Source organism: Diceros bicornis, chromosome 12 (assembly GCF_020826845.1).
Source record: "Diceros bicornis minor isolate mBicDic1 chromosome 12, mDicBic1.mat.cur, whole genome shotgun sequence".
In the NCBI taxonomy this organism is placed as follows: Eukaryota; Metazoa; Chordata; class Mammalia; order Perissodactyla; family Rhinocerotidae; genus Diceros; species Diceros bicornis.
The window spans coordinates 31,220,074-31,236,608 of NC_080751.1; the positions used below are offsets into that span (position 1 = coordinate 31,220,074).

The 16,535-nt window shown below is 39.4% G+C and overlaps 2 protein-coding genes across 3 annotated transcripts in view; one reads left to right on the plus strand and one right to left on the minus strand.

Moving 5' to 3' along the window:
* Window positions 1-702: 702 nt before the first annotated feature.
* Window positions 703-3,188, minus strand: RPS27A (ribosomal protein S27a). The gene is made up of 6 exons (XM_058551222.1): window positions 3,153-3,188; window positions 2,987-3,051; window positions 2,463-2,517; window positions 1,928-2,013; window positions 1,398-1,529; window positions 703-891 (listed from the first exon to the last, which is right to left on the minus strand). The coding sequence occupies exons 2-6, from the start codon at window positions 3,032-3,034 to the stop codon at window positions 742-744; spliced, it is 471 nt and encodes a 156-aa protein (XP_058407205.1). The 5' UTR covers window positions 3,035-3,051; window positions 3,153-3,188; the 3' UTR covers window positions 703-741.
* A 4,806-nt stretch (window positions 3,189-7,994) lies between these two features.
* The window catches only part of CLHC1 (clathrin heavy chain linker domain containing 1), a 44,005-nt gene continuing 35,464 nt past the window's right edge, over window positions 7,995-16,535 (plus strand). Inside the window, exons 1-3 of one of the 2 annotated variants that reach the window (XM_058551224.1) lie at window positions 7,995-8,742; window positions 12,807-12,994; window positions 15,775-15,908. In XM_058551224.1, coding sequence (XP_058407207.1) covers window positions 8,566-8,742; window positions 12,807-12,994; window positions 15,775-15,908 — 499 coding nt within the window. In that variant the 5' untranslated portion in view covers window positions 7,995-8,565. Of the gene's footprint in view, window positions 8,743-12,806; window positions 12,995-15,774; window positions 15,909-16,535 lie in introns of those variants that run through there. The other variant, XM_058551223.1, reaches the window with a different exon arrangement.

The following is a 16,535-nucleotide window of genomic DNA, read 5'->3' on the forward strand; positions in this document are numbered from 1 at the left end:
GACAGCAAACATCCCAGCCAAACCACCCAAGGACTGAGGATTAATTTTTGAATTGGCAACTTAAAGCTCAGCCTTTAAATTTCCCGTGTATGAAACAACTATGCAGTAGCCTCTTTTGTAGGCGTGGTCATTAACACCACTTCACACAAATCAGTGTTTCTCAATCTAGGGGAGATGGTTTCCCCTCCAGGGGTCATTTGGCAATCTCTGGATATACTTTTGGTTGTGGTAATGAGGGTGAGGTGGTATGCTATTGGCATCTGGTGGGTAGAGGCCAGGGATCCTATGATGCACAGGACAGCCCCCACAACAAAGAATTATCTGGTCCAAAATGCCAAGTGCTGAGGTAAAAAGAAGTGCCAGAAACACAAACTGGGGGCCGGCGCTGTGGCTTAGCGGTTAAGTGCGCACGCTCTGCTACTGGTGGCCCGGGTTCGGATCCTGGGCGCACACAGACACACTGCTTGTCCGGCCATGCCGTGGCAGTGTCCCATATACAGCAACTAAAAGGATGTGCAACTATGACATACGCCTATCTACTGGGGCTTTGGGGAGAAAAAAGGAGGATTGGCAATAGATGTTAGCTCAGGGCCGGTCTTCCTCAGCAAAAAGAGGATTGAGCACGGATGTTAGCTGAAGGCTGATCTTCCTCACAAAAATAAAAAATAAAAACCACTCTTTCAATCACTGGAATAAAATACAACAATTAAATGTTCATGTCTTTTATTAACCCATATACAATTACTTGTCTTCTGGTTTGTTGAAACAATAGGTCAGACAACATTTGCCACAATAATGTCTATCAAAGTGGCTAGCCATAAAAACTCCAGCACCACATTCATCTGAAGGGCACTCCCGACGAAGGCGGCTGATTTTGCCATTCTCATCCACCTAAAAAAAAAGAACAAAGCTGCTAAGATAATTTTACAATATATTCTGAAGTCTAATTAAAAACTGCCTCAAAACATTTAACCTTTTGATCACACAATTGTGGTATGTTTAGTACTTACCAACCAAAGCACCCCAAATCCTCACCAGTAATTAGAACAAAAAAGTTCAGAGCTCATTCAAGTCCAGCCTTGCAAATGGTGGACAGAGCCAAGACCCGAACCCAGATCTGACTTAAATATCAGAACTTTAGTTTGGAACAAGCAGCTAAAGGTACACCCTATTAATATAAAGGGCGGGGAGAGGCCAGCATCACCAATCTTTTAATTGGGTGCGATAGGAAGTACACAATACCACAGATGAGGGAGTCTTGGGGGGAAAAAGAGGTATCTGGTTCAAATACCAAATAGGAAAAAAACAAACTTTTATATTAAAGAGTTTAAAACCCGAGATGCAAACAAAATGTATTAATCTATAGGTAAAAACTTATTTTTAACAAATTAGCTCACCTTATAGTACTTTAGGACAGCCAGCTTAACCTTCTTTCTCTTATGCTTGTTCTTCTTGGGAGTAGTGTAAGACTTCTTCTTTCTTTTCTTAGCACCACCACGAAGTCTCAACACAAGATGAAGAGTGGACTCCTGTTAATGGAACAGAAGAGGGAACAGGCTTTAAAAACAATTACATTAATGCTGATGCTCCATTAAGAATGGACAACTAGCATCATGCATCTTTTAATTGGATGCAATAGAAAGTACACAATACCACAGATGAGAGAGTCTTGGGGAAAAAAAGAGGCATCTGTGTATTAACTACTAATGTATAGGGAGATTAAAAAAAACACTAAATTACACCATAGGATGCAACCTGCAAAATCCAGAGGGAGCAAGTACAGCAGTGCTTCTAAAATGTTAGTCTAGGAGTCACCAGGGAATCTATTGCTAATTTAATGCTGTTCTCCCCACTTTTGTGTATTGGTCAAAATTTCCAAAATAAGATTTATTTATATATAAAGCACTGCTCTTTACTCCAAACAGACCTTTTGAATGTTGTAGTCAGATAAAGTACGTCCATCTTCCAGTTGCTTGCCAGCAAAGATCAATCTTTGCTGATCAGGAGGAATTCCTAATGAAAACAAAAGAAAACCCCAAACAAACAACAAATTAAGTCACAGAAGAACTAGCATTATCTACTCAAAATTTACAAACTAATAATCCTGAATCAAATAAATGGTACTAACAGCTGTCACTGAGTTCTTCCTACAAGCTAAGCATGGTTTTAAATGTTTACACATTTTACCTCATTTAATCTTAACGACAATACTTAATACATATTAATACTATCATCGCACAGACAAGGAAACAGGTATAGAGAATTAAATAGCTCGTCCAAATTCACACGTGAAATGGACCGCAGCTTGGCTTCACGCTCATAAACGTCTGCCTACTGTGTTACTCCAAAAGCATTTCACTTTGTCAATCTGACCTCTTCCCACCCACCAAGAGCAGGTAAGTCCAGCGCCTACTGGTGGAGCCTCTACAAGTTAATTTTTCTGAACTAGAAACATTACTTGCCTTCCTTATCCTGGATCTTGGCCTTTACATTTTCTATTGTATCCGAGGGTTCAACCTATGAGTTTTAGAATGCAAACCTATTGATAACACAGTAAGACACTAGAATACACATCAACTTAATGGTTACCCCAGAACCGAGCCAGTGGGGGGGCTGAAACCCACCTAAAAGAGCGATCACCCACTCGCTGGGCAGGCCACCTCCCAGGACTGCGATGGCGAGCACACGTCCTCACCTGCGGACGGCGCAGCCCGGCCACACGTGCACGCGCCCACCCGGCGGGGAGCGCCTCCCTCCCCCCGCGGGACCCCTGCTTGGCTACCTGGCCAAGAACCACCAAGGCAGGTGACTTCAGGCTTCGAAGACCAGCCCTAGGCCCCCGCTCAGCAAACAACCCCCAAATTCAGGGCCAGGTTTCAGAACCCAGACTCGGAAACACATTCTACGACAGAAAGCAGCGCCAGTCCCGAAATCCACCTCCGGCCCTTAGTCGGCCTCTGGCTTCCTCCCGCCGCCTGGCCCGTACCTCGAGAGTGATGGTCTTCCCCGTAAGGGTTTTCACGAAAATCTGCATCCTGGCGGCGGTTCCACCTGAGGTAGAGGGAAAGGAACAGACAGCTTAGACCTGGGAACACAAGAGAGGGCGACTAGGGGGCTACTGGCCTGAGAGCCGCCAAAGAGCACACACTCACCGCAGATGGCGGATCGGAAAGGAAGAACGCGGCGCCGGCCCACGGGGTTTCCTGGCGCCCTCGCCGGAGGCCCCACCTCTTAGGTCACCATACCAAATGCCTGACCGCTGTCACAGCGGCTGTCTACCCATACGCCAGACTAGGTCGTGAACCTCATTTCTCCTCTCTCTAGCCTCGGCTTATTTCTCACTTTAACCATCAGAATGCTCTCGAAATAGTACATTTAAATAACTTAAAAATGTCTTTAAAAGGCTTTTCCCATACAGTCGACACGCCTGAGGGTCTTTGAAAGGAGGTGGGCTTGAGGGGGCCTCATTGAGGAAAAGGGAGGAAATGGAAGTGACTTCTGGGAATTGTAGTTCTCCACTGCTTTCTTTTAGCTAGGACTACTTATCCCAAGATGCAGTTCCACACCCCCGTGTCCCCTAGTTACTATGTTCAAACACCAGAGTCAGTGTTAAGAGAAAGGGATTAAGGTGAGGAGGGAGGGAGGCTGAGGCGGAGTAATGGTTTCGAGAAAGGAGGAAACGGTCGGAAATGACTAGGAGGAAAGGTTAAGAGGCTGGAGAAGAGGGCAGGAACCAAAGTATCGTTCACCCACTGACAGAGGCGGGGAGGGGCGGAGGATCAGCGGTCTACAACCAGACGCTCTCTCCTCCAAGGGAAGGGAATTCCTGTGGTCAACTCCAGGCGACTGAGAAATAGGTGATATTTTCAAAACCTTGGGTTCATCCTTTCCTCGCCCTGTAGCCCTTCCTCGCCTTCAACCCCCAAGTCTCTCCTAGTCTAAGGAAGGTCTGGGCTTGGTCTGTCACTCTTTAGTGTGAAACGGTTTAATATGTTGAAAATCTGAGGACTTTTCAAATTTTAAAATGAAGCTATACGGGAAAGAAATCTGCGGAATGGTTGTTTAGTTGTAGAATTTCCAAGTTTGGACGTTGGGAGTGGTGGTGCAGGTCCTAAGCGGAAATTTTTGGAGTACTATGTGTAGGGCGCTCTTCTGGCAAGGCGGGCCAATGAGAAGTGAGGTACGCACCTCCGCTGGCCTTTCTCCATTGCACAAACCCCGGAATCTTTTCTAATGTACCCTCCTAATGTCTTCTCTATTATCTCTCTATGCCCTGCCCTCTGCATCCACGTCCCCAAATTCAGGGCCTCGTTAGTTTTCTTGTGGAAGGGTTCAGTATCTAACTTCTAACCTGTCTCCAGTCTTTCTCCTTTTCTAACCCACCTCCACTTTTGCCTCCAAGATATTCAAAAAAGTAAAAATGATTATTATTATTCTACTTCACCTTCAGGATAAAATCCAAATTCTTTACTATGATAATCACCTTCTGCCTCCCTTACAGCCTAATCTGTGAAAACTGTTACTCACTTTACACTTTAATAACATTGAGCTAACTAAAATTCCTGATATGCTCTCTCAAGCTTTGGCACTTCTGAAGAATCCATTTCTTCTTCCTGGAACAGTCTTCATCCCATATTCTAGTCTCCACCTTTACAACAACTCCTTGAAAGATTTGTCTATACTCTTTGTCTCCAATTCTTCCCCTTCCATTGACTGACGCCACTCCTATCAGGCTTTTGTCCCCACCATTCCAGTGGAATAGCTCTTGTGGTCACTAATCACCTCCATGTTGCTCAATTCAATGGTCATTCATTTAATTATATTTGATCTGTCAACAGCTTTGATACAGTTGATCACTCCCTCCCTCTTTGAGACACTTTCTTCACCTGACTTCCAGGATACCCCTCTCACTTCTCCTGCCTCCCTGGACACTCTTTTCCGGGCTCTTTTGCTGCTTCCTCTTGATCTACCAGACATCTAAACTTTGGAGTGCCCCAAAGGCCCAGTCCTTGGACCTCTGCTTTGTTTACATTTCCCGGGTCATTTTCATTCTGTCTCATAACTTTTAAATACTATTTATATGCAGATGACATAAATTTCTCTCTCAGTCAGACCACTCACCTGAACTCCATCTTCGCATATCTAGCTGTCTACCCAACATCTCAAATAGGCAAGCTCCAAACTCCTGATCTCATGAAATTGCTGTTCCCATCTCCATAAATGGCAATTCCCATCTTTCTAATTGCTAAGACCAAAAAGTTGACGGTCATCCTTGACTGCTTTCTCATACCCACATCTAATCCCTCAGCAAATCTTCTTGGCTTTGTTTCTAATATATATGCAGAACACTTCTCACCACCTCTACTGTAATCACCCTGATTTAAGCCACTCTTATCTTTTGCCCTGATTATTACAGTAGCCTCCTAATAGTTCTTCTGGCGTTGACTCTTGTCTTCACAGAGCAGCAAGAGTAATTCTTTGAAAATGTAAGTCAGCTGTCTCTCTTCTGCCCACAACCCTGCAATGGCTTCCCATCTCGCTCAGAGTGAAGTCGAAGTCCCTATAAGTGAGGCTGTTGCTCCAGCATGGGAATGACTGGAGGCCACAATCAGGCTTATTGCTCTTCTTGCCAAGTCTGCCCAGAGAAAGGGGCACCTTTTTCTAATCTGCATAAAAGTTCTTCACGGGCTGGTAGTGGTCCTGCCTTCAAGGCCCTATATCCTACATGATCCGGTAGCTACCTCTCTGACCTTTTCTCTTTTTCTCTCTTTCTCATTCTCTCCTAGCCCCACTGGCCTTCTTGCTATTCCACAGACATGCTGTCCTGCCTAAAGGCCTTTGGACTTGCTGCTCTCTCTGCCTCAATCATTCTTCTTCCAGGAATCTACGTGACCTACTTTTTTCAGATTTCTGAAATGTCACCTTATCAGTGAGGGCTTTCTTCTTTCCTGACTTATGCCGTATATAAAATAGCACCCTCCCACCTTCCTTACTCTTTAGTCCTCATTCCCTGTTTTATTTTTCCCCATGCAATTTATCCCCATCTATCATACTGTATTTTTACTTGTGTGTTGTCTGTCTCTACTTGAATGTAATCTCTGGGACATTAGGGATTTTGTTTTGTTCAGTGCTATATTTTTTAGTGTCTAAAATAGTGGGAGACACACAGTAGGTGCCCCCAAAATATCGAATGAATAAATAAATGCACAACTTAAGCGTTGCCCTAGCTGTTGTTCTGTTAGATGTTTTCCCTGCTGTCTCCCGCAAACTAGTGAGGTGCCTCTCTGGGCTTTTGTAGCCCATTGTGCCCACCTCTGTCACACTGCCGTCTCTGCTCTGTAGCAATGGCTCATTTAACTAGACTCAATAGACCTGACTGGGAACCCTTGTGACTTGTTTTCTCTGTATCCCTAAGTGTCTGATATGAATGAGTGAGTGAAAGGTAATCTGAGTTGCTTTATGTAACTCAGTGGTGTTTTGTAGATGCTCAGGAACAATCATTTTAGCTGTGTTTTGGTTTGAGGCCTCCGCAAGTCATATCTTCTGAGCAGACCAGATTATTACTAACTATTATCCATTATTAAGCAAAAATTCTTTTGAGTATGTACTCTACTAGAAACTGTATTATGCACTGGAATGCATATGGGTGGAGAAGTATAATGGGGAATGAGAACATTTTGGTTCCTGATCTTGTCAAACTTACAGCCTATTGGGAGAGACAGAGAATATAAATAGAAAGTCTATAATACAGTGTGGCTGAGTGATAATACCATGATAGAGGAAGTGCACAGTACCATGGGAGAACGTGGCAGAATCCAGGGCAGCTTTCCTGGAGCTGTATAGGCTGAGATCTGAAAAATGAATAAAAGCCAAGTGAATGAGAGTGGCAGTACCTGTGTATCTTGTGGGGGAGGGGAGCAGTGAAGATTGGGGGAGGGTATACAGGGATGGGGAGAGAATTATGAAAGACCCTCAGGTAAGAGAACAAGTTCATGGGAGTGGGGATGGGGGTTATGAAGAGGATGGGGCCATGAAAAGGCTAGATTTGGTCAGAGAAAAAGAGTCCCTGATTCCTATAGGGCATTCGTAGGCTAAGTAAGGAAACTTGGATTTTATCCTAAGGGTAATAGGAAGCCACAGGTGTTCAGATGTGACCACACACTCCCCAATGATCAGACCCATTCCTTCCTCCTTTGACTTTTGTCTTTTACTATCTAAAATTACATTGTTTATTTATTTATAATCTGTCTCCCCTACTAGATTTAAACTTTGAAATTATTTTCATATCTCTCTCCTCCTATATATGGCCTATGGGCAGTATTTATAGGCCGTATATGTTATTTCAGGTAACCAGATATCAGTTATATAGCCAAAACATGGTAAAATTGATTTAGACATTTATTATCCCAGCATTATTTATAATGAAAATATCCAACATTGGGAGAATGATTAAATAAATTACAGTGTATCATATCATGAAATACTAGGCAATCATTAGAAGTCATGTGTTTGAAAACTATTTAACAACATGGAAAAGTGTTTTTAATATCAAGTGAAAAAAATTAGGATGCAAAACTGAATATAGAGTGTGATCCTAATTTTGGAAGGAAATACACCAAAATATTAAATAGTCATTTTCTTTGGGTGGTGGGATTCTGGATGAGTTTTGGTTTTTCATTAATTTTCTTTGATTAATATTTTCCACATTTTATACCATGATTATATATTTCTGTAATGGGAGCGAGGGGAAGTTAAAATATTTTGTCTTGCCAGATGTTTTTAAGCAAGCCATGGGTTCTGTTTGATGTTAATGTGAATAATCTCGGGAACCAACTTCTTTATCCATCTCGAGTTAGATAATGATTCTTTACTAAAAGAGCAGTGGACTGTAGCTGCTTGAAAACTATACTCAGAAAGGTACTGTTTGTTATCTTTGACGTCATTGATGGATGGATTTTAGCAGAGGTCCTGGCTTCTTTTTGGTTAGTACAGTCATATTAAAGATAAGAAGTATAATAAAGTTTATCATAAAAATAAATTCATGAATTATTTTTAGCTGTTGTGTGCTGGATGACTGTGACTAGGCCAGGTAGGCATGTGGGTAGAGAAGTATTTGACCTTGTTTGTGTCATCAGGAGGCTTCCAAATTAGTTTTTCCACATGAAACAAATAAAATGCCAAACCTTCTGTTAGAAAGTGTTGAGTTAAACATAAGAATCTATCCAAGCATATGATACATATGATACATATGCTTGGTTAGTAAGAAAAGAGCCCTCTGTTGACTGCTGTTTGGTATTTCTATCCCAGAGATATAGCACATGACTGTAGAATAGATTAGATCTTTTAATTCATAGGTTGAAATATTTTTCTCGGTGATCCATGGGACATTTTTTTTTCTGAAACAAAGATACATTTTTCTAGATCAATATTTGACTTCATTTATTTTAAGCTTTAGATTAATTGATGGTCTTTTTTTCTTTCAGGTTTATCAAAGTTTTGGCTTTGTTGCAAAAGCAAGTCAAGACTTAACTTTTCTCTGGTGAACAAGTGTGCAGTTTGTGACATATGTCGGTCCAAGAAATAAATAAACATGCAGTGCTCCCTCCTATCATTAGTAGAAGTGACAAGGAATTTTTGGAAAGTATGCAAAGATACATAATTACAGAAACTGAAAGAGTGGGCTGTAATGAGGAAGGACCTGCTGATGAATATTACATCATATACCGAAACGTTTTTGATAAGGTATCATAATGCTCTTAATTAATATGGTATCATAATGCTCTTAATGAATATAGTATCAATAAGGTTGTCATTAATACTCTTAAGACATAATGCTCTTAAGGGTTTTCATGTGGTAGAAATGGTCTGTCTTGACAACTGCTATGCCTGCCTTGGTGACACCACTGCTTGTTTGACTACATTCCATTTATCAATTTTGAGAAGTTCATCCATTTATCGGAAAGTGATGAATGGGGAAAATGCAATGCCAGATTTATATTAGTAGACAGTTAATGAGTGTTTCAATTGTTTTAGCTTAAGTGCAGGCTATCAGTTTTTAAGCAACAACCTAGCTGTGCCATCTAACATCATTTTGACTTTCCATCTGAAAGTATTACCTGATTTGTTAGGAATTGGGCTGCAAGCAGGAAACCAGTAGTTGCTTGTTGTTTTGGGTTTGTTTGTGGTATTATTAAAGTCTTGGTTTAGATTTGATCTAGCATAGTAAATTGAAACCCCTTGTAGATTAAAGGTCTAGATGGGCACCTTAAACGAAGGATTTGACTGGAGTGAACATTGGAAGTATGGAGATCAGATTAGAAAATGTTATGGCTTTCTATAACATTTGATTTTGCTTTTCAAGGTTTTAGAAATACCTGTTTTTCCTTATGAACAATTGCAGTTTGCCCACCGATGCTAATTTTTTTACCTCGCTTTTTTTACCCCTCTTGGAAGATGCCCTGACAGTAAAATAAGTGAAATCAGCATCTTTTCCTCCTTACCTAGAAGAAATAATTAAGTTAAGACTTCATAATTAAGTCTTAACTTAAGACTTCTGTAAACTATTGGTCTCTGGGCCGGCCCCATGGCTTAGCGGTTAAGTGCGCGCGCACTCTGCTGCTGGCGGCCCAGGTTCGGATCCCGGGTGCGCACCGATGCACCGCTTCTCCAGCCATGCTGAGGCCGCATCCCACATAACAGCAACTAGAAGGATGTGCAGCTATGACATACAATTATCTGCTGGGGCTTTGGGGGGAAAAAATAAATAAATAAAATCTTTAAAAAAAAAAAAAACTCTTGCTCTCTGAGTAAAACAGCCACAGGCAAAATAAGAACTCAATCTTTTGTTTAATTTTTAAACATACACACTGTGAGTCTTATTTCTCCTCTAAATAAAAACACAGTGCCTCACTCTAATGAAAAGTGAGCACAAAGTAGTGATATATACCTACCAGTGGAATTAAGAAAATTGATGCATATCTGAAAGAGTATAAAATGGAGAAACAGAGTCTTTTCTTCCTTTTAAGTCATCCGGAAAATCTGTCTTTTAGAATTCACACATTGGCAGGTTAGCTTCATTTTATATGTTGTTATGATCAGTGATATCGCTTTTGGTGTTTTAGTCATTAAGGAATGTATTAGATGAATGTTTAGAGGTAGTGTTTTGAATAGGCTTCATAAATATCAAGAATCATGCTGAGTCTACTTGTATGAAATCAGCGAAGTTATCATAACTGTGACATGCTAATCTTTGCATGCTGAAATGCTAATACTTGTCAGAAGTTTTCTTACATGAAGAGCTGTCTGCTTTAAATTAGTATAGTTATAGTGAAGTCATTTTGAAAGTGGTGCTGGTAAATCTAAATCTTAGACAAAAGACATGAGGTTAAATAAAAATAGTATCTATATATCCATGGTCCTTTTCCCCCTACCCCGCAAGAGTTCCATTTGGACTATTTGTACATTGTACAATTATAAATTGTACATTTGTACATTGTAAAGAATCCTATTCTTCAGGACTGAGGGGGATCTGAAATAGAAATGATTTGGTACTTAGAGAAATTTTATTCCAGCTTCTCAATAAGATAATCTGCCTTTTCATTTTTATGTTATTCCAGCACACTTGACTGTTATTACACTATTAATGACTCCCTTCTCTAATCTTCCTTCCTTCTTGGAAGGATCTAGTTGGGGAGAAGATGAAAGTATCAACTTGCATCTCTGAGTACTTGGAACCAGAGAACAAATACCAAATTCTATTTAAAATAAAAAATAGAGGATTTGACCTGGAGAACCATGCCTGAATCCAAGCAAGGAGGACCTGAGACTCGTATACCAAGAGTTGAGAGTAGGTTGTAGAGAGAGCCAAGGACTTAGTAAGCAAAGAAGACCAAAGCTAGGAAGAGTAAGCTTCCGTAGGAATGGGTAAATTATGGAGGCAACTGGACTCTGGAAAGTGGCTGGCCTGTTGTGTTCCTGGTAGCATGTTGTACAAATGATCTAGGTCCATATATAGGAGCTGAGGTGGAATGGATCTATTCCTCTTCTCCCTCAGATACATGTACCTGGTAAGTATAGCTCTGGTTTTCTTGGGTTTAATGGAAGGCTTAATATAGGAGTCTCAAACTTGAATGCCTACAGAGGCCAGGAAGGTCGTATAAGAGAGTTAAGTGGGCTGGCTGAGAATATAAGACAATAAGGAATCATGGTAAAATGAAGAAGCAATCCAATCTAAAGCTCCAGCTGATTATTGACATTAAGGAATGGGGGTTCCACGTTGGTAGATTTTTCAGGGTTTTCAAGAGAAGTGGGAAATATGGTTTTTGGGTGAAATTTCCTAAATTTAAAAATATTTTGTCAGCCAAGCAAAAGTGTATTTTATCTGTGGCAAGCTAGTTCGCCTCCTTTACTTTAATGCATTTTCCCTGCATTCTTAAAGGTTCTCATGAGTGTTCTTCTGAAATCTATTTCTTCTAGAAAACAGAGATGCGAGCTGATCGTGGTGTCACTTTCAAGTCTGTTTTCTATCCATTAGTGTATCTGAGTTGTCTTGGGTGCTGTAGCACATCACAGAGGCACGTGGAGGAGAAGATGGCCGGGAACAACGGAGTGTTTAATTTGGAAGACCATAGATTAATGGTTTCTGTTTTATTAAAAGTTTCTGGGTGGCAGTCCTGATTTGGGTAAATAGATAGATTTAGGTAAATGGTCATGTCAAAAAGACAACCAGCATTTCCCACGCAAATATCTTCTCCTGGTACTTGCCATTGATCAATAATCTCCTTATTCCATTTCTTGATAGACCAGATGTCTTCCTGGGTAATCTTTTCTAGATATTGTCTAGCTAACAGAAAACCAGTGGGGGATGCCAGAGACTAGAGATGTAGTAGGGGTAGAAAGCATAATTGTAGCTTTCAGAGAAAATTATGGATTGATCACATCTATTCCCTATGTACATCAATCCTTTCTGAAATTCTCATGAGCAGAATTTGGAAACCATACATTATAACTTTTTTGTTTTTTAGCTTATTTAAAATGTCCCTTAATTATTTATTTTTGCATGGGTAATGCATATACAAGATTAACAAAAACAAAAAAAGAAAGAAAAAGAACTAATAAAGAAGAATATACAATGAAAAGTCAGGTCTTTCTCACCTCAGACCCTACTTCCCCTTTCCTTCTCTACAGGCGTCTGCTGTTTCTGTTTTCTTCCATTATGCTTCCAGAGATATTCTGTACCTAAATACCATTGGAAACCATGAATGTATAGTGATGAGGGGTTTTCTACAGTTGCACTTGACGTCTTGGGAATAGAAATGCAATTTGGGAATTAAGAGTATTGATCAGCCAGTAGGAGCTGGTAGGTTAGACAAACAGGGAGGTGAAGGGAGTCCAGGATTTTAAGGTCTGAATGAAGTCAGAGACTAGGCTTGGAGGTAGTAAGGGATGATATGTAATTATATTTAAAGGATCCAGAATTGGGATAATTAGACCTGGTATTGGTTTTAACTGACATCATATAATGTATGTGTTCATACTAAGTAGAGCAAAAATATGTTCTTTTTTTTCTGTCTCATATTTAAGCTCACAGTATTCTAATGATTCACAAAGAGCATATATTCAGTAAATATTGTCTTTAATACTCAGTCATATTTGAGCTTGCTAAGCTCAAATTTCTAAAATTTTAGACTTCTAATTGCTCATCATGTTTCATTTAAAAGATAATCTATAATGTTATTTGCAAGGCTTTTGATCCATAGTCTTCTAGAAAAAAATTCAGTACCATAGGCAGAAAAATCATATTTCAGGTGATAGAGTATGTCACTGCATACAAATCCATTCTTACTTCAATCAAAAAAGAATATGATGCCTTTATTGAAACAATAAAGAAAAGCCAAAGAACTGCATTTTATCTTCATGGAAAACTTAAAGTTTTGGCAGCAGAGCCCACAGCATTGGTATATCACAGGAAAAGAACAATTCAACTGGAAGCAAAGTAAGTATATTAGTAAATAGCCCAAAAAGTGATAATTGTTACTTTGTTATATTGACTAGCCAGATGTAACTATAACCAGTGGTTCTCAGTCATTTTGAATTTCAATTTTATTTTAAAGCCATGTTTTTATGTTACCCTTCCTACCAACTTGAAATTACTGTATTTTTTACTTATTTCAAGTAAAAAATATTAATTCTGCTTGAGAATTTTATAATATCTCTTAGGACAATTGGAGGTACTTTGTAGTATTATAAAATGGGGGATGCAGTTAATTGCTTCAGGTAATTTCTTGCATGGAAGATTTGATAGTACAATTTCATGATTGCTATCTGAATTGGAGCACTTAATCCTGTGATACACAAAGGTAAGTAACCTACTGAGAGAGGATTAAATGCTCACTTTTGTTGAGTAGTCTCATATTTTCAATGTTCCATTTGATAAATGATGGGTAAATTATTTTTATAGATAATTTCAAATCAACTTGGAAAATTATTTAAAGTTTGACCTCCCTTTCTGGTAATATGGCTGGCTAGATCTTCCTGTTGGGGAAAAATGCTACATAAAATATTAAAAAAAAAAAAGTCTTTCCAAAAGCAACAGGAAGCTGACAAGATAGTAGGAGATTATCAGGGCAAAATTGTAACAGAAGACAAAAGATAAGAGGAGCACCAAAACTTCTTTGCCCTGAGAGCAGTTATTAAAACTAATGACAAAAAGCTTCAGTTTTTACTGTGACACAGGGGAACAAAAGACAGAGCCCAGGAACTGCCCAAAGGGTGTAGTCTACTGGGAAATCCTCCGCATATAAAGCAGGGACAATAAAGGGCTACACCCTTGTAGAGTGAACCAGAGGTAAACTGCCCCATGTGGGGACTGCATGGAAAATTGCCTTTTGCTCAGCAGACTGCTAACATGTACGGGGCTTATTTTTGGGGTGATGAAATGTTCAGGAACTAGAAGTGTACTGGTTGCACAACTCTGTGAATATACTGAAATCAATGAATTGTACACTTTACAAGGGTGAATTTTAAGGTGTATGAACTATATTTCAATAAGCTATTATGAAAGAAAAAGACAAGGAGGATAGAGTGAGAAAGTCATTATGTTTAATCACAACTCTAAAAGAGAAGAGAACATGGGACAGACAATATTTGAGGAGATAATGGCTGAGACTTTTCCAGAACTGGTGAAAGATACCAATTCACAGATTCAAGAAGCCCAGAGAATCCCAAGCATTGTAAATAATAAGAAATACTCAACTAGATTTATTGTAGTAAAATTGTCAAAGATGAAGAGATCATGAAAGTAGCTATGGAAAGGAGCAACAATTAGATACCTTCTCATCCATGTTGTAGCACGTATTGGAACCTCATTCCTTCTTATGGCAGAATAATATTTCATTGTATGTGTATACCATATTTTGTTTATCTACTTATCTATTGTTGGATTGCTTGGGTTGTTTCTCCTTTTGGCTATTGTGAATAATGCCACTATAAACGTTCATGTACAAGTATCTGTATGAGTCCCTGCTTTCAATTCTTTTGAAAGTTTGCTTTTAACATGCCTTTCTTCCACAGGCATAAGTTTATTTGGGTGAAAGCCAAAGGATATTTTATTTCCACAGTCCCTCTTTCATAAATACTGCAGGCTCTTTCTCTGAGCTTCTCTTATAAAGAACTTTAGATAATACTCAGACACAGGCAGCAGTTATCTACTGACAAACTTGTTTTAATTTGCCAAAGATCTCGTGACATTTATATATCTAGTTTATTTTAATTTGTTAATTCCTCCCTGGGCCAAGAAATATCAATGATAAACTAGGAGGTAAACCTCAAATAATGCTTAAAAGAAGTTTGTATCTACTTCTTGGTCTTTAAGATCCCCATTTCTGGATGAACTCTTTTTTTATCCCAGAGAAGTGCTGTCATTTTTCTAGGTCTAGGATCAAAATTACTAAAGTAGGCTGAATAATGGGCCTCCAAAGATATCAGGTTCTCATCTTGAACCTCGAAATGTTACTTTATTTGGAAAAAGGGTCTCTGCAGATGTGATTACAGTAAGCATCTTGAGATAGGGGGATTATCCTGGATTATTTAAGTGGGCCCTAAGTACAATCACAGCTGTCCTTCTAAGAGAGGCAGAGGGAGCTGTTGACACAAGACGAAGGGGAGAAGGCAGTGTGACCGTGGAGGGAGAGATAGAAGTGATGCAGCCACAAAAGGCCAGCAGCCCCCAGAAGCTGGAAGAGGCAAGGAACGACTTCTTTCCTAGAGCTTCTACGGGAAGCACAGCCCTGACAACACTTTGCTTTTGGCCCAGTGATTCTGATTTTGACTTCTGGCCTCTGGAACTGTGAGAGAATAAATTTCAGTTGTGTTAAGCCACAAAGTTTGTGGTAATTTGTTATAGCAGCCACAGGAAACCAATACATTTACTTACAAAAATAATTTTTAAATTGCAAAGGTAATTTTCAACTAAAGGGACTAGACATAGTACTTTGTGTCCAGATTTTTATGTTTAACACTTGTAAATTTCCAATGAAGTTACGGGTCATAGTCACTATAAGATTTTATTGATGCTCTGAAAGAAAATCGTTCCTCACTGTGAGATTAGTTAACTTTTTCTGGGCGTTGTTTTGTAAACTTCCACCTAAGTCCATAATAGTTCAAAATTATAATTAGCCAAAATAAAGTAATGATTTAACCTGTTTTACTTTAAATCTTATGATTAAATAATTAAATTAGTTGAAAGAAATATAAGGAAGCCTTTCTGTCTTTCAGAATGAGGGTTATTGAAAATAATTCCTCAAAGATTCAATTGCAAATAGACAGAATGAAACAACTTAGGGCAGCGTATGACACGAACGAAGTAAAATATTGTACTTTCTCCAAAGATCCTTCAAAACCTATTCCAGGTACTGTATTTCGTTTAAATATTTAAGAGAAATTCTGTTTCCATTTATTACCTATTACACAAATTAATGTATATGTGCTGCTATGTCTATATAGTGTGTACTATACACACAAGTATACCAGGACTTTAGCTATACTTTACAAACAACTTTAGCCAGGACTCTAGGTAGGTACAAGGGAAGGAGAAAACTTAATCCTAAAAGATGAAAAGAGTTCCAGTCCGGCTAGATTATATCAAGTATAATGCAGCAGCTCTTAAAGTGTGGTTCCTGCATCAACATCAGCATTACCTAGGAGCCTGTTAGAAGTGCAAATTCTTTGGCCTCGCTGCAGACTTACTGTGTCAGAAACTCCAGGGATGGGAGTTGGGGTAGGGTTGGTGAGGATGCCCAACAGTCAAGGTTTTTAACAAGTTCTCCAGGTTATTCTGAGGCACTCTAAAGTTTGGGAACCCATGGTGTAATATATGAAAAAACTGTACATAGAGTATTAAGTTCTGGTGAATATTGTTGATTTATATTGATGTCAGCATTCACTGGTTCCTCATCTTCAGCTAAGCCACATTTTAAGAAATTGGAGTATATGCTGGAAGGCATCCAGGATCTTGAGAGGTTTGTATGATGAATGAA